Source organism: Mercurialis annua, linkage group LG1-X (genome assembly GCF_937616625.2).
Source record: "Mercurialis annua linkage group LG1-X, ddMerAnnu1.2, whole genome shotgun sequence".
Classification (NCBI taxonomy): domain Eukaryota; kingdom Viridiplantae; phylum Streptophyta; class Magnoliopsida; order Malpighiales; family Euphorbiaceae; genus Mercurialis; species Mercurialis annua.
This window is the reverse complement of record NC_065570.1, coordinates 57,046,112-57,071,507: the sequence shown is the minus strand read 5'-3', so window position 1 is coordinate 57,071,507 and position 25,396 is coordinate 57,046,112. Positions and strand designations below refer to the sequence as shown.

The 25,396-nt window shown below is 35.0% G+C and overlaps 2 protein-coding genes across 5 annotated transcripts; both read left to right on the top strand.

The window, feature by feature from the left end:
* Positions 1-37: 37 nt before the first annotated feature.
* LOC126681834 (uncharacterized) lies at positions 38-628 on the top strand. The gene is made up of 2 exons (XM_050377392.2): positions 38-404; positions 552-628. The coding sequence occupies exons 1-2, from the start codon at positions 320-322 to the stop codon at positions 626-628; spliced, it is 162 nt and encodes a 53-aa protein (XP_050233349.1). The 5' UTR covers positions 38-319.
* A 2,192-nt stretch (positions 629-2,820) lies between these two features.
* LOC126681731 (uncharacterized) lies at positions 2,821-13,372 on the top strand. Of its 4 annotated transcripts, XM_050377282.2 has the most exons (17): positions 2,920-3,311; positions 4,145-4,240; positions 4,813-5,024; positions 5,648-5,784; positions 5,870-5,980; positions 6,098-6,199; positions 6,364-6,472; positions 6,573-6,773; positions 7,299-7,467; positions 7,614-7,695; positions 7,770-7,863; positions 8,253-8,349; positions 8,530-8,623; positions 11,070-11,142; positions 11,580-11,753; positions 11,870-11,992; positions 13,000-13,372. In XM_050377282.2, exons 2-17 carry the CDS (start codon positions 4,213-4,215, stop codon positions 13,168-13,170), a joined length of 1,977 nt encoding a protein of 658 aa, XP_050233239.1. In that variant the 5' UTR covers positions 2,920-3,311; positions 4,145-4,212; the 3' UTR covers positions 13,171-13,372. The 4 variants fall into 4 exon arrangements, with proteins under 4 accessions (XP_055960217.1, XP_055960218.1, XP_050233239.1 ...); XM_056104242.1 differs by lacking the exon at positions 8,530-8,623 and having other exon boundaries at positions 2,821-3,311; positions 11,070-11,137; XM_056104243.1 differs by lacking the exon at positions 8,530-8,623 and having other exon boundaries at positions 2,822-3,311; positions 13,000-13,147.
* Positions 13,373-25,396: the final 12,024 nt, after the last annotated feature.

Sequence of the window (25,396 nt, the reverse complement as noted above, 5' to 3'; positions counted from 1 at the left end):
AAAGGGGCAAACTAATTCCCGCGCTCTCAGCCCCAGCCAGCCGAATTAGAAAAGCCCAACAAAAGAAAATCATAATTATTTGGATCCGAATTTGTACCCGCCATCCGTTGTGAACCCGAAATAAGACATCACTAAAATTGATCGCTCAGTTAAAAGTAGATTATAAGCACTGTCTTGTCCGTTGCCGAGAATTTGAAGATCGTTGATTGTTATTCTCTTCTTCTTCCTCATATTGAATTTTCTTCCGCATTTAATTCGCTGTTTGCTTATCAACTTTCCCCTGGGTCTTTCAGATCTTTACCCTTGGGTTTAAATAGCCATGAACTGGATCCAACGCAAGATCTATCTCTATAATGTCACTTTTGGTCTCTTTATGTTGGATTGGTGGGAGCGCTACCTTTTCAGTATCCTTTTTTTTTTTTCCTTCGCAATTTGTTATTCTCGAATCACCATAGAATTGGACTCTAGATTTTAAACTTTCCCGTTTTCTTTTAATCTGCAATTATTTGTATAGCTAGCCTTTTTGTTCACTCCTTAACTTAATATGGCAGATACTTTGATGGTTGTGTTGATGTGGTTCATCTTTTACAATACTTCAAGATATGTCACTGATATCTACAAGAGGTAATATGGGTGCATATTGTTTTATTGTTATTCATTGGGCTATTATTTGTGTTCAGAAACATCTTCATTTGTTACCATGTTTAAGAATTTCATAATAGCAGGAGTTTAATTTTTTTAGTTTCTTGCTTCAATTTTCCAGTAAGGCTTGAATAATCTGTAGAAAATTAATGGTGAAACCTATTATTTAAGTTGATCCCTAATAGCTCCCTGTGGTCGTGTGTTCATTGTTAGAATTCTTGATGGATCCTAAGTTTTTTGTGTGATTGATAACTGATAAGCATCAATGTGATTGAGGAAATTCATTAGCTTAGTAGGATTCATGTACAAGTGGATTTTATTGATCATTCTATGACTTTCATACTATGTTGCACGAAAACTTGTCGAGTCTTATATATTGGCTTTTCATTTCCGTGTTTTTGGAACTCGAAAATTTTATATTTTTAACCTATAAAAAGTTAAACATTTATTCCGTTCCGGCGCAGTATAACTTTCATATCATTTTTAGTTAGTTATTAGAATGTTACCCCTTTTCATTTGATCTTGAGCTTCTTTCTCCTAGTCCTGTTTACCTCAATTTTCAGAAACTCTTATTAATTGTTCCAAGCCTGGAAAAACTGGTTTGATAGCCTCATAAGCTGGAATTGCCTCATTATTGTTTTTCTTTTGGGCATATCATTTCTGATGCAGGACAGCCCGCCGTATTCTGGATTTCTCAAGCTGCCATGCACCATTACATGTTTACTATGTTGCATTGAATGGGAACTTCTCAAATTTCACATTTCGGTGTTTTACTTTTTGTTTTCAGAAATATTTATAAAATTTCCAAAATTCTATATACACTACTTATTTTACAAAATAAATATTATTTCGATGTTTTTCGTTTAACTGTTGTTCCAAAGTTTTTTGTTTCTGCGTTTTCGTTTTCGTACTACTTGGCCTGCCTAGGACAATATTAATGCTAAATAGTTCAATTGGCTTGGATGCGTGAATTTGTTGGGTTTATGTTAAGTAATCTTCTGTCTTAGCAAATTCACTTTTATTGTGCAACTCGGTGTTTGTTTTCATGTTTAATTGCTGTAAGAGCTACAATACTATATTGCCACTGCACTGCTAAATTATTAGAGTCTGGATCTGTTTCTTGGGTTGATGTTATTTCCTCTTTTTTGAATAATTGGAGATTGCTATAACCTTAAGCAAGGTATTGTATAATACACGGAGATTGCCTATCTGATACATTTCATTCAATTTCAGGTATCTGCAGTAAAGATTATCAGAAGTGTTATGGTGGAGCAGAATATTTGAACCGTCTCCGGGCAAGTCTCGTCCATTGGCTTGAAAAATTTCTTCTTGTTAGTTCTTCCTAGATCATACTAAATCAATCCTATAATCTTTAGCAATATTCTTGTCTAAAATTTATCCTACTTTGTTGTACTAAATCTAAGTTGTTCACATTTGTGTTTTGCAAAATTTCCAACATTTCACTTGATATGACACAATGGTGGCTTTCACCTTTGCTGATGGTAAACTGCATTTTCAGCTTCATAGCACAACAGGCCGAGATCACTAGAAAGCCCAGCTCAAGCCAACAAATATGAAAAAATCAATAAATAAGTGAAACTATTATACAATTTGCATGTAATTTTCACTCAGATTTTTTACTCTTTTCCATCAAAATTTTTTCATTCCAATCTGTAGCCATAAAGTCGGCAGTTCTTAATGATTTTTTTTGTTTAAATGAATGACACATATATCTTTTTGTTGATAAAAAGGTTCAGGGATTGCAGATAAAAATGAGAGATTCTTAGTCTACCATGTCATCCGCAGACTAGCCTATCACATTATGACACGTCATTAAAATAGTGGCACTATTGTGAATTTGCGTATTACTTTTTTACACTTTTTAATAGTAATATTACGGTAGTGCCATTATTTTAATGACGTGTCTTCTACCTAATAATTTCTCGATAAAAATTACCCACTATTTACAGTTTTGAGATTTTTTCAACAAAAAATTATTTTACCCTTTGAATTTAGCAAAAAAGATTAATTGTCGAATAATTTTTTGCACAATGTGCTTGAATAAAAACACCATGAACTTTGATTAATGGTTTGTTTTACCTCTCCAACTTCAAATTATTCAATAATCTTTTGCAATTTTAGCTTCAATTTGTATATAATGCTCCAATTATTTTTTGACACCTCGCATAAACGATAAAACGAGCCAAAATATCAAGTTTAGTGTGTATTACTTTGAAACCATAACCTCGGCCTTAACTGATTTTTTGAGTAAGTATAGAGAGTAAAATGAACCTTTATTGAAGTTTTTTGGTTAAAAATAACTGGAAATAGAAAAACATCAGGTCATCATGTAATTTAACTTGTTATTAAACGTCTTTTAATGTCGGAAAATTTTAACCCATTTATCATGTGTGTTTAGTAAAATTTACCAACTCATTATTTGAAGAGTAAAATTGGAAAAGGGAAGAAAGTGGAGGATGTTAATGAAAATTACCCTTCTCAATATTATTAAGTGAAATTCGAAACAAACAACATTTCTCACTTTTGCTCTTATAAAGCGATCATATATATGTGTCAAGCGACTCTCAGTCTTTTACCTTAATCAGAAAAAAACAAACGCTATCGAGATCTTTGTAGTCACAACCACCGTGCCGGAATGGATATTACCGGTTAGTCACTGAACTTTTTTATTTTCGTTCTATCATTTCTAATTTTTTTTAGCTTCTCAAGACTTTTTTTGGAAATTTTGCTCTTATAGTATCCATATCAGATTAATTGCTTTATCTTAATACTCCATTCTCTGTTTGTTTTTTTTAGTGAATATAGTGCAATAACTTTTATGCTATAAGCTGGGTACTGATTACTGATTACTGATTTTTATTGCAATTGTATGGTTTGAATTTGTATATTACTTCTTCTACAGGATCATGTAATTCTTAGTGTTTGTAAAATCTGCTAATGTAACAATTCAATTTAATTATATTATATTGAGTCAATTTTCTTCTATTAATGAAATGATGCCCCGACTGACATGATTTTGCAAGAACATGTTGTTTATGAATGTGTGAATTTTAGGATGTTAATTTGATTGACTTGTTTCTTAAATTGAGTGATGGAGTTTTATTTGAGGTTGCGTATTCTATATAAAGAAACTAGGTTATACTCCCTCCGCCCCGTTATAATTGAACACAGTTTCCTTTTTCAGTGTATCAATCTAATTAAAAAATTATATTTATAGAATACCTTTTACGCTAATATTCTTTTTTTACCGTCTTCAATTAATGCATTTAGAAAAAAAAATATTAGGAAGATGTGATAAATTTAATGTAATTTGAGGATATAAAAGTAAAGTTACTAAGTTTTTTTTAAACAATGTGCAAAAAGAATCTTCTCAATTAGAATGAGACTGAGGAAATACATTTTACAATTTTATCTTCAATTTTGGTATTTTAGCTTTGAACACGGTAACTAGCTTTGAGTTTCAATGGGTTTTATGTGTTAGGTTTTTGTTTTTCGTGGAAGAGATAGCTGCATGTTGTGAGGGCTTGAAGGCATGGATTCCATCCAATTATGTGCTCACACACTGCTCATCTTCATGGTAGATTAATATCATATTATATTCATTTCTATTTATCTCTTATGCAACTATTTAGTATGCTTTGGAATTAAAAGTCATGTTGAAATTAAGGAATTTTATTTTAAAATTATTTTGGATATAGTTTGATTCTTCTGTAGCAAAAAGAAAGGGGATGTGGTTTGGGGGGGTCTGGCAATTGATGTTTATTTGTTGGATCATTGCATGCATATCACTGTTAACTACATATATGTGTTCTTGTTTATCTCCTTCTCCAGATACTTTTCATTTTTAAACTTGTTGACTACAAGGGTTGTGCATTTACATGCTATTGATACGTCCGCAGCATTCAAAAGAAATAAAAATGTAATGCCCATGAAATAAAGCTTCTCTATACTAATTTTTATTATTATTGCTTGGTTTTCCATTAAATCAATCTCATTTTATAGAATCCCGAACAATGTTTTACCACCTCCATGTCTTGTAGTTCCTAGCATCACTATTTTCTTCTCCTCTATCATCCATGACGTCGAGAATTTTCATACTATAGTTATTGGAATTATCCTTTATGTTGCTCTGTGCATTTAAATTTTCAGGAGGGAATTCTCAAGATTTTGCACCACCAGTTGAGGGTGTTGCGGGGGGAGGGACAGCATATGGCTGGACTGATGGAGGCTTATACAGTTCCAATCTGCCCAAGGGATTAAGTGACCTGTCAGAGGTTCAAACAGCTGAGCTAGTGCATGTATGGTGCATGCCAAGCACTGCAAATGTTGGAGCACAAGAGTTGCCTCGACATTTGGAGCCTGTACGTTCAGCTTAGATCATTTTTTACTTTTTCTTTCAGTTTGCGTAAGGAGGCCTGTTTTAAGGGTTAGAGTTAATAAAATTATAGTTGAAGTCTCACCTAATAGGCCGAGCTTTCGGATAGATTCGTTATTTGACATGGTAATCAAAGCTTATAGAATTAAAAGGTCTAGAGTTTAGCAATCCTGCTTGATTAATTAAATAGATTAAGGTAAAACGAGTGTGCTTATTCACGCTTCAAGTGCAATGGGCATTCGCATGCGGGTGCGTGTTAGAGTTAATAAAACCACAGTTGAAATTTCACTTAATTGCTTAAACTTTTGGATGGATTGGTCATTTGACATTTAGTTTGCTAGCATGCGGTGCGCACATGAATATGTTTTTTTCTCATTAAATTTGTTTCAATGCCTTGCCATTAATTTATAGTCACATGAATAGTAACTGTTTCTATTTTTGGGCTTCTCATGGCTTCTCATGCTTTTGTAAAAGGGATTAAAATTGTCATTGTAGGTTATTTTTCCGCAATCGTGATGTTCTGAGTCACATATTTCATGAATCAAATTTAAAAGTTGAATAGGTGTTTCAAGTTCTGTTGTTTATGGGCAGTGAATTTCTATCTTGAAGGTAAATCTTCTGGCAGCTAGAAATGAAAGAGAGAGTGTTCAAATTGCTCTACGCCCAAAAGTTTCTTGGAGCAGTTCTGGTGGTGCAGGTACGGTACAGGTTCAATGCACCGACTTATCCTCCACCTCTGGTGATCGGTGAGCTTCTTGAAGTTACATATTCTGTTTACAGTTCAGTTATTTACTCATTTAGCTTAATTTTAATGTTATCATCTATTGGCAGCTTGGTTGCTGGACAGTCGATATTATTGAGGAAAGTTGTGCCCATACTAGGTGTCCCAGATGCACTTGTGCCTTTGGATCATCCAATTAGTCAGATAAGCCTAGTGCCTGGGTATAGTCTTTTTCATTCATTTTCAAATAGTATGTATTTTGACTTGTCTGGAAAAAAATACCAGTTGATTCATAGTTGACTTAAAGTCAAGTGGTTTTGTTGTTGGCTTTGCTCCAGAGAAACAAGTGCAATATGGGTTTCCATAGACGTTCCAAGTGCACAGCCACCGGGGCAATATGAAGGAGAGTTCATCATCACTGCTATAAAAGCAGGGGCAGAGTAATGCCTGTCTTTTCACATTCATTCATTAGCAATTATGTGTTGCTTGTTTATAGTCTATAAAAGTCCACTATCCTTAGTGTTCATTAGTTTTATGAGCTCAGTGCTTCTTTAACTTTTATTGCACTGGACATCGAGTTGATATAATAACGCCTTGATTACAGATCTCAGTCACAATGCTTCAACAAAGCTGAGAAGCATGGATTATATATGGAACTAAGGAATTGTCTAGACATTGTGGAGCCTATTGAAGGAAGAGCATTGGATGAAGTGGTAAAATATATGGACCAGTTTTTTTTCTCCTCTTTTTTTCCTCCATCATTTAGGTCAAGACGTGGTTACTACAAACCATTTATATGACAATTTTTTTTAGGTAGAAAGAGTAAAATCTGCAAGTACATCTTTAAGAAGAGTTCTTCTGTCTCCATCATTTTCAGAGTTCTTTTCAGATAATGGGCCAGTTGATATGATGGACGAAGATGCCGTTTCAAATCTCTCAGTTCGCATTAAGATTAGTTTGACCGTATGGGATTTCAGAGTTCCAATAACTCCTTCATTTCCTACTGTATTTGGTGTATCCTTTTACTTATGAAGTTATTTATGTATCACATTCAAATTGGTGATATTCTCTGAATGTTTACTTTGTCTTGGTCTTAATATAAGCCATTATAGATGCCTTTCAGAATTTCAAAAAAGGAATTTCTGAGAGAAGCAGGATAAGCAAGGTCAGAAAAAATTTGGGTGCCTAGTAAATCTGAACATTACGCCAACCTAAGACAGAACTATACTCTGTAGATCTAAAGTCAAAGGCTAATTTTATTTTACACTGATGGAGGATGTGCCTTTCTCTATCCCACCTTGTTCATACTGTTTAGTGTGCTGAAGGATTAACTGCACCAAATAAAGCAACAGGCATGATAAAGAGCTAAATGGATTCTACAGTGTGTGGAGTTTGGCTGCTTACTCTTTTTGGTGGCATCATATTCGTGGATGCGTTTTGGAGACATATGTTTATGTATCAGTCTTTATGTATTGACATGTTATACACATGGGGAGTGTCAGAAGATTTAGCTGTCTACTTCTTTAATCATGACTTTAGATATCTGATACAGTAATTGAAGATCGTTTTGGTGTTGAACATGGAACTACTGAATGGTATGACGCATTGGAACAGCATTTTAAATGGCTTCTTCAGTATAGAATAAGCCCATACTTTTGCAGATGGGGAGACAGCATGCGTGTCTTTGCATACACCTGCCCATGGCCAGGTAACTAAAAGAGGAAAAGCATGTAGGTAGTGCTTAGAAATGCTTAAGGGTCTTGGTTTAGCATATTTGTGCGTGCTGTCTAATTGCTTTGCAAAATACCAAATGTATACTTGACTTTTTGTATCTTCTTATTTGCTTTATTGCAGCTGATCATCCGAAATCAGATGAATACCTGTCAGACCCAAGATTAGCTGCATATGCTGTACCATATAGCCGAGCAGTCTCTTGGTCAGTCAGTTATCCGCAGTCAGTTTAATCAGGTACTTTTACATTTAAAACTGATGGACTCTGATGTGCAACAGTAATGATGCTGAGAAGGATTACTTGCAGAAAGAAATTGAGATGTTGAGAACAAAGTCTCACTGGAAGAAAGCCTATCTGTACTTGTGGGATGAGGTAAGAACAATATCTTTAACTCCAGTCAGGGAGGACTTTTCTATAACATGTACTTGTTTCTAACTTTATTTAATGGCTAGCTGCCTCCTTTCTTTTAACAAACTCTCTTACTTACAAGAAATAATAAAAATGAAATAAGAGAGTTACCACTGAAGTCAGATTATTTCTTAGTTTGCCTCTGATACTTAGCCCATAATCCATTCAATTCTGGAGTAGCTTTATCAAAATATTGCTGTGTGCAGGAGAGAAACTTTCTCTATGTTTTGCAACTGTGATGGGAGCACAATAATAAATATGAATTTCTTTGCAATATCACCTTTGTTTAGTTCTTTTATGTGTTGCTTTCCAGTATAATGAATGTTCTTCCTAATTAATCTTCCTACTGGCAGCCTCTGAACTTGGATCATTATAATTCAGTTCGTAATATGGCTGGTGAGATCCATGCTTATGCTCCTGATGCCCGTATATTAACTACGTACTATTGTGGTATAGATTCACTTCGTTTCCTTGATTCCTTATTATTATTATTATTGTTATTATTATTATTTGTACTCTGATTGGCTTTTGAACTTGAACCCTTAGTCTGACAATTATGCTCCACTGTTGTTCTTTACCTAGTTTGATTTGTCCCTTATATTGTCGCTGTTTTCATGTGTTTTTGCGTAGGACCTAGTGATGCACCGCTTGCGCCTACCCCTTTTGAGGCTTTTGTAAAAGTTCCAAAGTTCATGCGCCCTCATGTTCAAATTTATTGTACAAGGTATTGCTGATGCTTGATTGCAGGCTTCGTTGATTTGAGTTGGGACTGGGATAGTCTTAACCTATTGGGTTCTTTTAGTAACCAAGAGGGTTTCTGTATGATGTATGGGGTCTTTGGCTCACCCAAGGGCGTCATTTATCTAGTATACATACTCTGCAGATAATCGCTTCAGATTTCAGATCCATTTGAACAATCGATTTGTTCTTTGTCATTTCTAAGGGGTTGTTTGGTTGAAGGGTAAGGGTTAAAAACTAAGGGTGGCTAATAATCACCGACGGTCCTCGACCTTTGCTCTAAGCTTCCGTAAACCCCCCAACCTTTCAAAAGCTTCCCTAAACCCCCCAACCTTTATGGCGGCGCTCATTCACGGTCCTTATGGACGAAAATATCCCTACAAAAAAATTTGGCGGCTGGCGGCGCAAAAAAAAAAAAAAAATTGACGGCGCCACGTCATCATAGGTCCAAAAATATTCAAAAACCCCAAAACACCCTTAATTTAACCAAATCAAAATCAAACCAAAACACCCTAGTCTAATCTAACCAAACCAAAAACAGCCTAATCAGACCATATGGCCAACAACCGCCGCCGGTCCGGCCACCACCTCCGGCCGCCACCTCAGCCGCCACTTCCGGTCGCCACCTCCGATCGCCACAATCTGTTCTGATCTGTTCTTCAAGAACAGATTTCACATCTGTTCTTGAAGAACAGAAACAGATGTGATCTGTTCTTAGAACAGATCTGGAAATCAGATCTGTTCTAAGAACAGATCTGTTCGTCTTCTCATAAGAGGCAACAATCTCACCATTAAAGAACTGGCCATCTCCTCCAAGCACCTAATCATCAAATTCTCCTCATTGGCCGGTAAATGGCTAGTCGAAGATCTCAAGTCTTCCAACGGAACAACCATCAACTCAACGCCTGTTCCTCCTTTCACTCCCGTCCCTATCCATCACGGCGACATTTTGAAGCTCGGCGAAGAAACTTCTATTCTCGTTCACTTTTTTACTCAGGTAGAGGAGACCGACGAGGAGAAGCCGTCTCAGTTGAGACGCAATCCGAGACGAAAAGGTCAGGAGATATCAGCGGTGAAAAATGACGGCAGTGCGGCGGTGGTGATTCAACCAAAACCTTGGAGACCAGGGAGGCCGCCGAAAGCACCGCAACCGCCACTAGTAGCAGCAGCTAGGGTTTCAGATGAGGATAAAGGATTGTTAGGGTTAGGGTTACACGAGGGAGATCTGTTCTTAGGGTTACACGGTGAAAAATGACGGCAGTGCGGCGGTGGTGATTCAACCAAAACCTAGGAGACCAGGGAGCTAAGAACAGATCTGTTGATCTGTTCCAGATCTGTTCTAAGAACAGATCTGGGTTTTCAGATCTGTTCTTAGAACAGATGGTCGCCGGAGATGACGACCGGCGACTGTACCGGCGGCGGGTGGATGGTGGATGGTGGTTTGGTTAGTTTGGTTCATTTTTTTTTTGGTTTGGTTGGATCGAATATGATTGAATTTTGGTTTGATTAGCTTATTTTAGGGGTATTTTGGGACTTTCATTTTTTTTTAAAAAATTATGACATGTCAGATGACGTGGCGCCGCCAGCCGCTATTTTTTTTTTTTTTTGTAAGGGTGTTTTCGTCCATAAGGACCGTGAATGGCGCCGCCACAAAGGTTGGGGGGTTTAGGGAAGCTTTTGAAAGGTTGGGGGGTTTACGGAAGCTTAGAGCAAAGGTCGAGGACCGTCGATGATTATTAGCCACTAAGGGTATAAGATTAAGATGTAAAGGAGAATTGTTATGGAGGTGAGAGAATATTGTAGAGGATGAAAACTAATTCTGTTTAGTTTGAGGTTAAAAGTATTGGAATAATATAAAAAATAAACAGGACCCACATCCTTATTGGCTTTTGCAAAAAAGAAAAAAGAAAAATTAAAACAATAGAAGTCACTTTTTTTTAAAGCAAAAAGTTGCCGGATTCACTTTCCATATGCCTCCTTTAATCTCTAAGTTCTAACCATCTCTAATGAGGGTAACATTTTAATCCCCATTTTGATGGGAATATTTACTCTTGAATACTTGCCCATTTTCCTGATGTGCAAACAAAGTTAAAAGTCAAGCTTTAACCTCCTTTAGCCCTATACAGAACACGCCCTAAGACTGAATATGATATTGAGATTCTTTAAAGCTTAGACATTATTGGTTGAACGTAAGTACAGAACTTGTTATACCGAAAAGAGTGAAAGATGGCTTTCTGGTTCTTTTGTCTGTATACTATTGCAAGATCAACTATTCCTTCAGTCAGTGATGTGCAGAATGTGTACCTAATCCATTCCCTTAGTCACAAATGGTGATCTGAGAATGCCATTTGTCTATTTACATGACAGTTGAAGTATATATTAAAATGCCTTTTTATTTCTTTTCAGTTTAAGCATGTTCGTAATTTTTGCAGTGAGTGGGTGCTTGGTAATCGAGACGATCTGGTTAAAGACATTATCTCCGAGTTGCAGCCAGAGAATGGTGAGGTAAAATAACTCCATTAGCCCTTTTCTTATCTATAGTTTTATAACTTGGTGAGAATATTTGATTGTGACAGGACAATCTCATAAACATAGCTTGTGACTGATAGTAGATTGTTAAATCTATTATTTCTGTTTTCAGCTCTTTGATGGCTGGATTGTGTCATAATTCATAAGCTGATGATTAAGATTAATTGCCACTCATAGTATTCATTGTTTAATTTAAACAAAGTGATCCAGGAATTCTGAAATTTCAACAACTAATTAGTTTATGGATTATTTTAGTTGATAATACCTTTTGTTGGTGACTATATTACTGTTATGAATGTTCTGTTAATCATGAAATTTACCAAATGTTTGGTTAAAAAATAGTAAAATGTGATGTTTTATGAAGATTCCAAGTAAATATCATGCAAAAGGTAGTGAGGTTGTTCCGTCTATAGGAATGGTGGCCATATGTGTGCCTTGGACCCTCTGATCCTCATCCAAATTGGCATCTGGGGATGCGAGGTACCCAGCACCGAGCTGTCATGTGGCGTGCATGGAAAGAAGGTGGAACTGGATTTTTATACTGGGGTGCGAACTGCTATGAGAAGGCTATATTTCCTAGCGCAGAGGTACTTCTTTAGCTTCTGATTCCCTTACAATCTTGAATGATTCTCTTTAATTATTAATTATTTTTCGTACTCCATTTCATTTTCCTGATAACGGAGGGTGGGGTTTCTATGAGCAGATACGATTTAGGCGCGGTCTACCCCCTGGTGATGGTGTTTTATTCTATCCTGGTGAAGTGTTCTCGTCTTCACGTCAACCAATTGCTTCACTTAGATTGGAGCGCATTCTCAGTGGCCTGCAGGTAAGTCGGATTATTTACCCTACATCTACAGCATGACTCCTTGTTACTATGAATACTTTACAAGAGGTGAAAGTATTTTATGTCTTTCTGAAGTGCTTCACTGACCTTTATTTAAGACATTATTGATTCTTGTGAATGCATTTCACTGTAAGGACAAATGCAGATTTTTTTTGGCATAATCACTTAAAGATACCTCACCTTTTCGACTCTTTTCATTTTTATTTCAGCCTTCTAAAAACATCAGTTTTGGCCTAATTTTGGTAATTACATTCAATTGTAGTCAATTACTCCATTACTCAATTTTTTTTTAATAAAAGGCCAAATCTTTCAAAAATTTCATTTATGACCAAATCTTTTAATTTAATCAGTCGTAGTCTAATTTTAAAAAGTTTTTTCTATTGAATAAGGAAAAGTCAGCTCGTAAATTAAAAAGCCGAAAAGGTTTGTTTTTTTTCTGGAAAAAAATAAGTAATTGGCTATAATTGAAATGTAATTATCGAAATTAGGCCAAAATTGACATCTTTGAAATGTTGGGATATAAATGAAAAAAATAAAATCGAAAATATGGGGTATTTTTGAGTTATTAGGCCTTTTTTTCTTATATTTGCAACAGGTTTATCCTTCAATATAATTGTTAGGCATATTTGTATTCAGATTTACATCTGCTGATGTGCATATTCGTGTTTGCATCGATAATTCTTTCTGCACATCGCTCTTGTTCGTATGTTGTCTGCACTGAATTTGGAACCTCATACCGTTCATTGTAAAATGAATGGTGTAGATTAATTTGATTAAAATTGTACCTTTTTGATCTACACCATTCATATTACAATGAACGGTGTAGATCATGAACATGACCCCCTTAAGTTTATTTTGAACTTGAGAGAATCTCAATCCTTTGTTGTTATGTCTATTTGGAAACAGAATTTTCAATTTGCATGGTTTTAGCTTTATACTTAGTATAGCTTATGTCTGGTCGACTCTCTAAGCTCCTTTTGCTGTGCTAGGACATCGAGTACTTGAAGTTCTATTCTTCAAGACATGGGAGAGATGAAGGGATTGCTCTATTGGAGAAGACCGGTGTGTATCTAGGTCCCGAACGTTACACCTTGGAGCACCTGCCAATTGATCTGATGCGGGGTGAGATTTACAAGTCATGCCATGCCGGTAGTGAGTAGCTGTTACCTTTGCTCTGAGTTCATTTGGTTCTTTTATGGTACATATAAATATATGTAGGAATATTTGTATTATGAAAAAAGTAAAAAATAGCTGCGGAAATTGTTTTCGACTTTTAATACGTAGCCAGGCTCATCTCCATATAGTACTATAGTGGCAGTGCAGAGGCAAAAGTAATTAGAAAAAGATGGGACATTTTGAGAATCATTGCGTCTCGCTCCTTTTAGAGAGGCATCCTGTTTAGCAGGCTCTTCAGTTGTTAAGATCACCCTTTCTCTGTGACTGGGAGATATTTTCTTATCAATTATTGCCAAATCTTTTAATTTTTATAACTATGTCATAATTTAAAAGGTTTGTTGCAATTACGTTTATTTTCGAACAAACCTACTACAGTAGATCCTCTAATAATTAATACTCAATAAATTAATAATTCTAATAATTAATAAAATTTTAGGGAGCCAACTTCAATATTACGTCTTATATAATATTCAATAAATTAATAATTCTAATAATTAATAAAAAATTAATCCATCATGTGTATTAATTATTAGAGGGTTGACTGTATTTTAAATGTGAATATTAATTAGATTTTCACAATAGTAATTCTTTTTCGAATTTGGACTGCATTTTGAAAGATGATGTAAAAGTTTGAATTTAAAAAAGTGGTTTGGTTCGAAAATGAATACAATTGCAACAAAGCTTTCAAATTGAGACATAATTAAAAAAATTGGTCGTGATTTATAGAAGACCGGTTTGGATTTAAAAAGTGGCTTGTTCCATATTATTTTTGTCAGTTGTTTTAAGAATTGAACCGGATTAGCAGTTTCAATTGGTTCAATCGTGAATCGAAGGTCAGTGAAGTTCGATCCACCTCTAAAAATTGAAAATCGCAAAAATCCAATTAAATTGTAGGAATACTTGAATTTTTATTCACTGGGTTTTCAATGTTTAGTGTCTTAAACAGGAGATAAGAATGTTTTCGTTCTGTTTGTTGAGCAAAATATGAATGTTGGTTAAGTGGTACTGGACTTAGATGGCATTCATTTGCTGTTAATGGCCATAGAAGGTTTGCCTCTAAACATAGTAGAAATAGGCATTGACCTGTGCACTCAAAAGGCATCCTACGGCCCACTATCAGAATAGCAAGATTGGCTTTTATAGGAATAGGATATGCTTTTTGGCAAAAGAGAAAAGCTTAAGGGAGTGAGGGTGAGCAAGTGCCTATCTATTCCAATCTAATAGAAAACAGCATATTTGAGAGCAAAAATCATATTCTTTATTAATGATCAAAGGAGCACTAGCTCAGTATTTATACAAGAAGCAGAAAAAATAACTGCTCTACTCTAACTAACTTTCTTATGCCAGCTATACAAAATAACACACTGAACTCGTGACATAATCCAGCTCATACAAACTAACACACTGAACCCGTGCCATAATCCAGCTCATCAAGCTAACACACTATCCTGCTTATCTTGCTGATGTATCAATGAAGCACTGTAATTGCTTAGTGCAGACTTCACTTGGATTGCTGACATGGCCTGGTCATTTTCTAAGCTAGTGAAGTTGCTGAGAGGTTTTATTATCCCCCCACAAGCTGGAGCATACAAGTCTTGTAGGTTCAGCTTGAGAATAGCAGGAGAAAACAATGCAGGAGGGAGTGCTTTAGTAAAATTGTCTGCAAGTTGATTGTTGGAAGAGACAGGAAGAAGATGGATAACTTGCTGTTGAAGTTTCTCTCTTATCACATGACAATCAATGTCAATGTGCTTGGTTCTTTCATGGAATACTGGGTTATGAGCTAATTGAATAGCTGACTGACTGTCACAAAAAATTGTAGCAGCTTGATTGTGAGAAACTTGCAGGTCATGTAACAAGTAAAGCAGCCATTGTAGCTCACATGTCAGTGTAGCTAATGCTCTATATTCAGCCTCTGAGGAGGATCTGGAAACAGTACTTTGCTTCTTTGATTTCCAGCTAATCAGAGAATTACCAAGAAAAACACAAAAACCAGTAACAGACCTCCTTGTTTCTGTACAGGCAGCCCAGTCTGAATCAGCAAAGCTTTGCAAAGACAGAGAAGACGATGCTGAGAAAAATAGACCTTTGCCAGGAGATGTCTTAAGAAACCGCAAAATCCTATGAGCAGCTTTTAAATGTACATCAGTTGGATTTGACATAAATTGGGATAATTGCTGGACTGCAAAACTTATATCTGGCTTGGTTGTACACAGATAAAGAAGTTTTCCAATGAGCTGTCTATAAGGAAGAGCATCTGAAAGAGAGATACCATCAGAGGATGTTAACTTCTGAGAATGTATCATTGGAGTTGGGACTGGTTTGGATTGCAAAAAACCAGTGTCTCTAAGCAAATCCAGAACATACTTCCTCTGAGAAAGATTGATCCCTGATTTATTTCTTGCAACTTCAAGACCAAGAAAATATTTAAGAGTACCAAGATCCTTAATCTGAAAAAGATTATGAAGATAACTCTTGACTGCAGAAATAGCAGTCTCTGAATTACTGGCCAAGATAATGTCATCAACATAGACCAGCAATGCTATAAATGAATCTGCAGTAGTCTTGATGAATAAGGATGGATCTGAAGCAGCAGATGAAAAACCATTAACAAGAAGTGCATTGGTCAACTTTGTATGCCACGTCTGCTGGCTTGTTTCAGACCATAAATGGATTTCAATAATCTGCAAACTTGTGCAGAATCTGTCTTGAAACCAGGAGGAACAGTCATGTAAACCTCTTCTTGAAGATCTCCATGCAGAAATGCATTGTTGACATCAAGTTGATGTAAATGCCATTTCTTGATGGATGCAACTGCTAAAAGTGTTCTGACTGTACTCATTTTTGCAACAGGGGAGAAAGTTTCTAAATAGTCAAGTCCTGGCTGTTGTGTATAACCTTTTGCCACTAACCTGGCTTTAAATCTTTCAACTTGACCATCAGCCCTGTATTTTATTTTATACACCCACTTACATCCAATTGGATGTTTGTCAGTAGGTAAAGTAGTTAACTCCCATGTACCATTTCTTGTAAGAGCTTGAAGTTCTGTATTCATAGCATCCTGCCAGTGCTTATGTTTTACAGCTTCACTATATGATTTTGGTTCTTGAAGGAGGGTTATTTGAGTTGAAAAGGCTTTATGAAGAGAAGAAAGATTAGAATAGGTGTGAACAGAATTTAAGGAATGAGGGGATGTAATGAGAGCTGTAGATTTAGAGTGAGAAGAAGGAAGACTATAATGGTAGTCTTTGAGATTAGCAGGAGGATTAATAGTTCTAGTGCTTCTTCTTAATACTGGAAAATCTGCCTCAGTAAAAAGAGGTAAAGTTGGTGGATGTATAGGTTATAGTGGTGGTGGTGGTGGTGGCAAAGATAATGGTATATCTGACATGGGATTGATGGTTGAAGAAAAAGATGGCTGTATGGAAGAAGGTTGGTCTTTTTCAGTAAGAGATGATGATTTGAATAAGGGAAATTGTGTTTCATAGAAAATGACATTTCTAGAAACAAAAACTTTGTGAGAAGCACTATCATATAGTTTGTAACCCTTTACATGAGCTGGATAGCCTATAAAGATAGATTTGATTGCTCTAGGATCAAATTTGGTTCTTAGTTCAGAAATTGTACCAGCAAATGATAAACATCCAAAAGCTTTGATGTTTTGATATGAGGGTTGACTTTTGAACAGCATATAGTAAGGTGAGTTATCATCAATAACAGGAGAAGGAATCCTATTAATGAGATAAACTGCATGTTCAATGCAATGGTGCCAGAGAGAGATGGGCAAACCTGATTGATACTTGAGTGATCTTGCAACATTCAATATGTGTTGTTGCTTTCTCTCAACAACACTGTTCTGTTCAGGAGTGTATGTGCAAGACTTCTGATGTATAGTCCCTTTGGAGTTGAAAAAATCCTGCATATTGAACTCACTTCCATTATCTGTTCTCACAGTCTTTATTCTTTTTGAAAACTATGTTTCAACATAAGAAAAGAAGTTATAGATGAAACTTCTGGTTTAAGACTTGTTTTGCATCAGAAATACCCATGAGTATCTACTATGATCATCCACAATTGTTAAAAAATATCTATGGCCATTCACAGTGGATTTCTGAGTTGGACCCCATATGTCCATATGTATAAGCTCAAAAGTACATTTTGTAGAAGACTCACTAACAGGAAAGGTGAGTTTCTTCTGTTTACTGAAATGACAAATTTCACAAACAGATTTATTTGAGAAAGTAATAGCAGAATCCACTTCATGTAACTTCTTCAATCTCTGTGTGGATGGATGTCCCATTCTAAAATGCCATAAATCTGCAGAAGATATGGACTGGATTGAGCATGAGTTGCACTTAGAGCCCTCAGTTAGTTGCAACTCATATAAACCACCTTTCTTTCTAGCTGATCCAATCTTCTTCGAAAGAACCAGATCCTGAATGAGACATGTGTTTTGGTATAACATTAAGCATAATTGAGGATTGTTAGTCAATTTGCTTGCAGAGATGAGATTGAAACTAAATAGTGGAACATATAGCACATCAGTGAGTAACAGATTGTCAGTAAGTTGTATATCTCCAACACTTTCAACTGAAACCTGATGACCATTTGGTAATTTAACAACCATGTTATTTACTGCTCTACTATTTTTGAACAATTCAGATTTGCAGGTTATGTGATCAGTGTCTCCTGTGTCAATAATCCAATCTGAGGATTTAAAACCTTTTGACATTAAACAGAAAGAGACATTGGTACCTTATTGCCCTTCCTGCTTAAAATGAGTAGAAATTTGATTGACCTGTGCTGAATTTCCACTTTGTTGGATCATAGCTAGTAGCTTTGAATACTGATCTTTTGTAAATGGGAAATGCATGACATCATTCCCTTCTGATTGTTCATTTCTGTTGGAATTGTCATTTTTGCAGAAGTTTTCATCTGCATTATCATCATTGTACTCATCTTGCTGAAATTCAACTTGATTAGCTGCACTCTGAGTATTCTTCTTGTATTTTGACTGGTAATTTGGTGGAAATCCATGCTTCCTATAGCATATATCAATTGTGTGCCCCTCCATTCCACAAAATGAACATATTGGCCTTTTTCCTTGACTGTAATTGTACTTCTTTGGTTTATAACCAGAATTGCTTCCACCTGCTGAGTAATTACCATAGTATTGATTTCCTTTGCTGTAACAAGCACTTGATTCATACTGAGAAGCATTCTCAGAATTGTAACAATTTCCTTTGCTCAGAAATGCTTGTGAATCAACACCAGCAGTAGTCATTCCCAACTGCCTTTCATGTTGCATAACCATTGAAAACACCCCGTTTATTGGTGGTAATGGATCATTCATCATGATCTGAAGTTTTATAGCCCCAAAATTGTCACTTAGTCCTTTAACAAAGCGAATAACTTTGTCATTTGAGAAATAATCCTTGATTGTTCTAACAAGTGCACATGTACAAACTGGATCACAGGTACAGCTTGGTATAGGTCTAAGACTTGACAATTCATCCCACAACATCTTCAAATGTGTGAAATAATCTGTAACTGACAAATTGTTCTGCTTAAAGAAATAAATTTCCTCCTGTAAATCAGAGATTCTCACAGCATCTATTTGAGAAAATCTTTCTCTCAAATCCTCCCAAATATCAAAAGCATTATCAATGCAGGAAACACTATCACTTATAGATTGATTAAGAGCTCTAGCTATCCAAGAACTCACCATTGTATTGCATCTCTCCCATGCTGAATAAGAAGGATCATTTCTGTTAGGAATAGGAATGCTTCCATCAACAAACTTGAGCTTATTCTTCGAGATTAGAGCTTTCTTCATGGCTCTACACCATGAATGATAATTTCCTTCGGTCAAAACATTACTAACTAGCAAAAGTGATGGATTTTCACTAGGATGGAGGTAATATGGACTGGATGGCTGATCTTCTGCCATTGTTAACTGAATCAAGGATCAATTAGAAGCAAAAAATGATAAGAATCAACGAAGATGATTGAAATCAAGAACATTCACAAGCATTTGAGAAAACAGAGAGCATTTCAAGCTCTGATACCATAATAGAAAACAGAATATTTGAGAGCAAAAATCATATTCTTTATTAATGATCAAAGGAGCACTAGCTCAGTATTTATACAAGAAGCAGAAAAAATAACCGCTCTACTATAACTAACTTTCTTATGCCAGCTATACAAAATAACACACTGAACTCGTGACATAATCCAGCTCATACAAACTAACACACTGAACCCGTGCCATAATCCAGCTCATCAAAAACCCGTGCCATAATCCAGCTCATCAAACTAACACACTATCCTGTTTATCTTGCTGATGTATCAATGAAGCACTGTGATTGCTTAGTGCAGACTTCACTTGGATTGCTGACATGGCCTGGTCATTTTCTAAGCTAGTGAAGTTGCTGAGAGGTTTTGTTACAATCGGAAACTCAGAAAAAGAAACAAAAATAAAGCTACTCAAAAGATAATCAAATTGGTGATCATTACTTACTTGCATACCTCTCATTCGTTTTTTTTCTTTATCTTTCACTTTACTTTTCTCATAGCCTGCAACTGCATTTTTAATAACTTAACTTTTGATGGGTTAAAAGCTTACTTTGTTTTTAGGACAATATAAATCTAAGTGTCACTAGATTCAGATACTGTTTCTTAAAATATTATGCTGGATAACAACTGACGATGATTAATATAGCAGTATATTCTAAAAATATGTTTCATTCATTTTTCTTTAAAATATGTTTCACTCGGTTGACCTATTAGATCAGAAAATGACTAGTTATCTCTGTTAAAAGTAATATTAAATTTTTGATTACACAAATTGAAATTCTAGTATGAAATATATAGTTGGTAATACTCAAATTTCTAATTCATAAAAAAATTAGATAATTGAGTTAGTGAACATGATTTTATGCCTATGGAGAGTATATTTATGTTGTAGAAAGCAAAGCACCCTATATTTAGGCTAATAATCACCGACGGTCCTCGACTTTTACCCTAACCTTCCGTAAACCCCCCGACCTTTCAAAAGCTTCCCTAAACCCCCCAACCTTTGTGGCGGCGCCATTCACGGCCCTTATAGACGAAACTACCCTTTTGTTTTTGGCGGCTGTCCTTTTTTTTGGAAAAAAATAAATAGTGGCGCCACATGTTAATTGACACGTCATTTAATGTCAAAACAAAATTGAAACACCCAAAATACCCCCTAAAAAATTAAACCAAATCAAATTTACTTAATCAAACCCAACCCACGGTCAATCCGCCCGCCAACCCGAACCACTCACCGCACCCGCCGCCGACCACCACCCGCCGCCCGCCGCCGACCCATCGGAATCTGCTCTTGGAGAGCAGATTCAGATCTGTTCTCCAAGAACAGATCTGAAATCTGTTCTTGGAGAACAGATTCAGATCTGTTCTCCAAGAACAGATCTGAAATCTGTTCTGGGAGAACAGATGCACATCTGTTCTGGGAGAACAGATGCACATCTGTTCTCCAAGAACAGATGCACATCTGTTCTCCAAGAACAGATGTGCAGAAGACGAGCAGCAGCTCGTCTTCTCAGAGAAGACGAGCTGCTGCTCGTCTTCTCAAAAACAGAGAAGACGAGCAGCAGCCCGTCTTCCCAACCGGAGAAGACGAGCAGCAGCTCGTCTTCTCACAACCGGAGAAGACGAGCAGCAGCTCGTCTTCCCCTGAGAAGACGAGCTGATGCTCGTCTTCTCAGATCTGAGAAGACGAGCAGCATCTCGTCTTCTCAGATCTGAGAAGACGGTCGTCTTCTCAGGTGAGAAGACGACGAGCTTGGTCGTTTTCTCACCTGAGAAGATGACCGGAGGCGGGTTCGGTTGTGGCGGTTCGGTTTCAATAATTCAGTGGTTTGAATGGGTTGATTTGCTTTGATTTTTTATTTTTGTTTTAATTAAATTTTAATAGTTGTAAGGGTGTTTTGGGTTTTTCAATTTTTTTTAGATATTTTGCCACATGTCAGATGACACGTGGCGCCGTTTTTTTTTTTAGAATTGTAGCCGCCAAAAAAAGACGGCGCTTAGGGGTATTTTCGTCCATAAGGACCGTGAATGAGCGCCGCCATAAAGGTTGGGGGGTTTAGGGAAGCTTTTGAAAGGTCGGGGGGTTTACGGAAGCTTAGAGTAAAGGTCGAGGACCGTCGGTGATTATTAGCCCTATATTTATGTTGATAACAAAGTTATTGTTAAGGCTGTGAAGTACCGTGAAACGCCACTCTTTGAATCAATTAAGAGAAAAACTTGTAGCTCATGCATATAGTCCCTTGACATTGTGTTTCTCTCAGGTAAATTTTTTTTTACCTGATTCTCTCAGGTAAATAGACACAAATATCCAAACAATTTGATGGTAGGCATGTGTGAGGATCTCACTAAATAAAAAAATCAAATTAAATCAATCAGTTCAATTCAGCTTAATAATATAAAAATATTCTAACTTTTGTTATAAAGTGAACTAAAAGTAGTGTATTCAAAAATTAATTGAACTGACTATTTTTTTTACAGTTTAATAAAGGATTATTTACATATAAAATCATGACCTTTGCGCCAAGTTTTAAAAATAACATAACCTTTGAAACGTGTCAATTATAGACACCACTTTTCATTTTTTTTCAAAAATAACATCGGCGATTTTTAGTGGTAATTTTGCTGACGTGGCATGACACGTGGCAGACCCATCGGCTGTCCAAGTCAGCAAAATTTCACCAAAAAATATGCCCATGATGAAATTGAAAAAAAAATGAAAGGTGGTGTCTATAATTGACACGTTTTAAAGATAATGTTATTTTTGAAACTTGATGCAAAGGTCATGATTTTATATGCAATTAATTTTTTAATAAATTCAATATAGTTTGATTTTGAATAAAAGTAAAATTTGGATTCGAATTATTTGAATCGAATACCCACATAGTATGATGTCATTATTTCAATCACTTTCCATAGAAATATAAGATTAAAATCATTCGAATTTTTTTCCACTACTTTAATTTGATTCGCGGAACCCAAAAGACATCACTGGAATATCCAATGTGTTTATTGATGAGTAAGAAAAAGGAATTGAATTTTAGCCACATCCAACTTTACCTTTTGCTTCCTGTCACATTTTCTCATTCCAAATCATATTCCTACATTATATCCAATTAGCTTTCTTCGAACGTAATCAACCTAATTTTGAACTCTTCATTGCTGTTTTATCAATCACCTAGCAATACAATATAATCAAAATAGTTCAAAAATCTAAACATTTTCTCTTTTATAAATCTAATCAAAATGAGCTTCGAAGTATTTTGGGTGCTTAAAAGTTCTGCTTACCCTAAGTGATTCAAAAACTGTCCATTTTGATAATTTTAACCCAATTTTAAAAAAAAAAATTGTGATCTATACAAATTATATAAATTGTTTAATTTTTCATGTAATTTTAGTAAAAAAATTATTTTGTAATGCATTTATCACAGTTATTTTTTTAAAAAAATAGATTAGAATTATCATCAACTTTTAAAATACTTAGGCTAAAATTATCAAAAATTATGTTTTTTTGGGTAAGATTTGAAAAAAAAAAGATTTAAATTTTTACATCTATTATTCCTTTGTCAAACTCCTTTTTAACCCTAAATTAGATTTCTTGTTCTATCATCCATCTAATGATCATAACTCCATAGCAAGAAGATTAGAGCTCAATATCATTATCATCATCATCATCATCATATAAGTTACAAAGGGTGAACACCAAAATAAAAAAAGTTATATAGATTACTTGACTTTTTGGTTAGATTACAATTAGCTTTAGCTTTTACACACAAAGACCATGATGGGTTCATGAGTCTTTGCTTGCCACTTCTTTAAGTTTGGCACCTTACATTGTATTATTCATTAATGAGTAACCTTTAAAAGGGATTTATGTTCACATTTTGTGGCTTATAAAAGTAAGCTAAATTGTTGATGTATTCTTCTCATTCCCCTTATTAAATGCCACTACTAATTATCATTAGCTTAAACTCTCTAAATTAATCAAGTGCTTAATTAATGTTTTACCTTGTTCTTTATTTTAAAAGTCCATTGTGGCCCCCCCTAATGTTGCACACATGGCCAAGTCAAGTGGAACTGTGGAAGTTGGTGGAAGCCAGATTAGGGATGATTGGTAGCATATATCGTTGTGCAAAAGTCTAAAATGCCCCTACTTAGTAATCATTTTGAACTTGAAAGTTTTTTAGTATGTAGGATGGCCATTGTCTTTAGTTTGATCATAATGGAATGGATAAACAGAGATGTAAAATTTATAAAAGGACAAAAGTGAAATAATCATTTTAGGTAAAAAGGAGAAAGGCTTGAAGTAATTTTATTATACAGCTGAAACTAGTTTCTTTAAAATGCATCTGGTTTTGAGTTGTGCAAGTGGCGATACCATCAAGCTGCAAATGAGCAGGGTTGTAGGGAATCAGGACTCTCAGGGAGACGTTGGACATGAGGACTTGAAGGACCGTTTGTCATTAGTAGAGTACTGCAACGTACTCACTGTCATATACAGACAATCTATACTACTACTATAGTATTAGTATCTCCAAAATACCATTCAAATTCAACCGTTATTACATAAAGTGCCACTGAGGTCAGCTACCAGTCTACCGCCTTGCAACCTTTGCTTGCACACGAAGCTGTAATTAGCCATGGATAATCCTGTCCCTATATTAATTTTTAACATAAGACGATAAGGTTAAGAATAAATATGATAAAATTTACAATTGCAGAGATTAATAAGCATTCTAATAAGTTTCATATGAAGTCTCTCTCAAGAAAAAAAGTTTCATATGAAGACATTATTTTTAATAGATTTAATTAAAAATTTCAATTTTTCAAAAGTTTGTAAATTAATTTTATCACCATATTTAAGATATTCTAGTTATTTTTAACTATAAAACTAATTTTGTGACTTTCTAATTACCATTCTTTTAAAAACTAATTTTAAGACTAGTATTTTTATTCTTTTAAAAATAATTACATCAAAAATATGTTATATATTTTCAGTGTAATTAATATTAATAAATATAGCATATTTTTCGTAGCAAAATTGGTGATGTGGAAGCCACTTAATCTAAATTGATTTTTTTTAAATCAATTACTCCCTCCGGTCCATAATATTTATCGCATTTTGCTTTGACATAAAAACTAAGAAAATAATTAATATGTCTTAATTTATAAACACTTTTACTAAATTAATTCTAAATTGAAACTTGTTTACATTTATGACTACTATTTTTATTTGTTTATTGTATTTTTTCAATAAATTAATGAGGGTTAAATATGGAAAAATAGCAAGGAAGGCTAGAGTAAGGGGGGGACTGAGTCTCGTTCCCATAGTTTTCCCTGGGTTTAGGAATTGTCCACGCGCTTTCTAACCGAACGACTTGTTGGCTCGGGTTCCTTCTCTCCCTTTCATTTCAAGTGAAGATATTCTAACATGCCAAATATTATGCACCAAATTTTTTTTCCAAATGCGACAAATATTATAGACCGGAGGGAGTATGTATTAATTCACGAGGTCATTCGAAAATAAATTATTTAACTAAATTATTAGTGTTAATTTTTTAGAAAATTATAGTACTAAAATATTTATATAAAAATATGATATTTAATTATTTTATATACATATATATATATATATATTTAATTTTGAATTGTATATATATATATAATTTAAGTGATTTAATAATTTTTAATTGTAATATATAGATTATTTTCTTAAGTTGATTATAAAAAATTTAGTTCAATTGGATTGGTATAGTTAGAAAGAGTAATTTTGATAATTAGATTGAAATTTCAAAAGATTAAGTATTTTTTTTTCCTGAAAAATTGATAGTATAATTGAAAGCTTATACAAATGAGATGATAACTAAATATATTTTAAGAGTTTGATTTTTTCCAATAAATTAATCATTCTTAAAGTAAAATTTTAGATGTTTTTAATTAACAAACAAGAAAATCATTTCAATAACCGTAAAAAATTGTCCGGTTCGCTGCTTATCAGTAGTCGAGGCAATGACCACAGTATACAGTACACTATTTTCCTCGTTGCTTACACGTTCTGTTCTTATCGAAAACCCCAGGCTGTCCCTGCCTTCTTTGCATCACACTAGGTCCAAATCATGGCATTTTAGTCTTTTCATT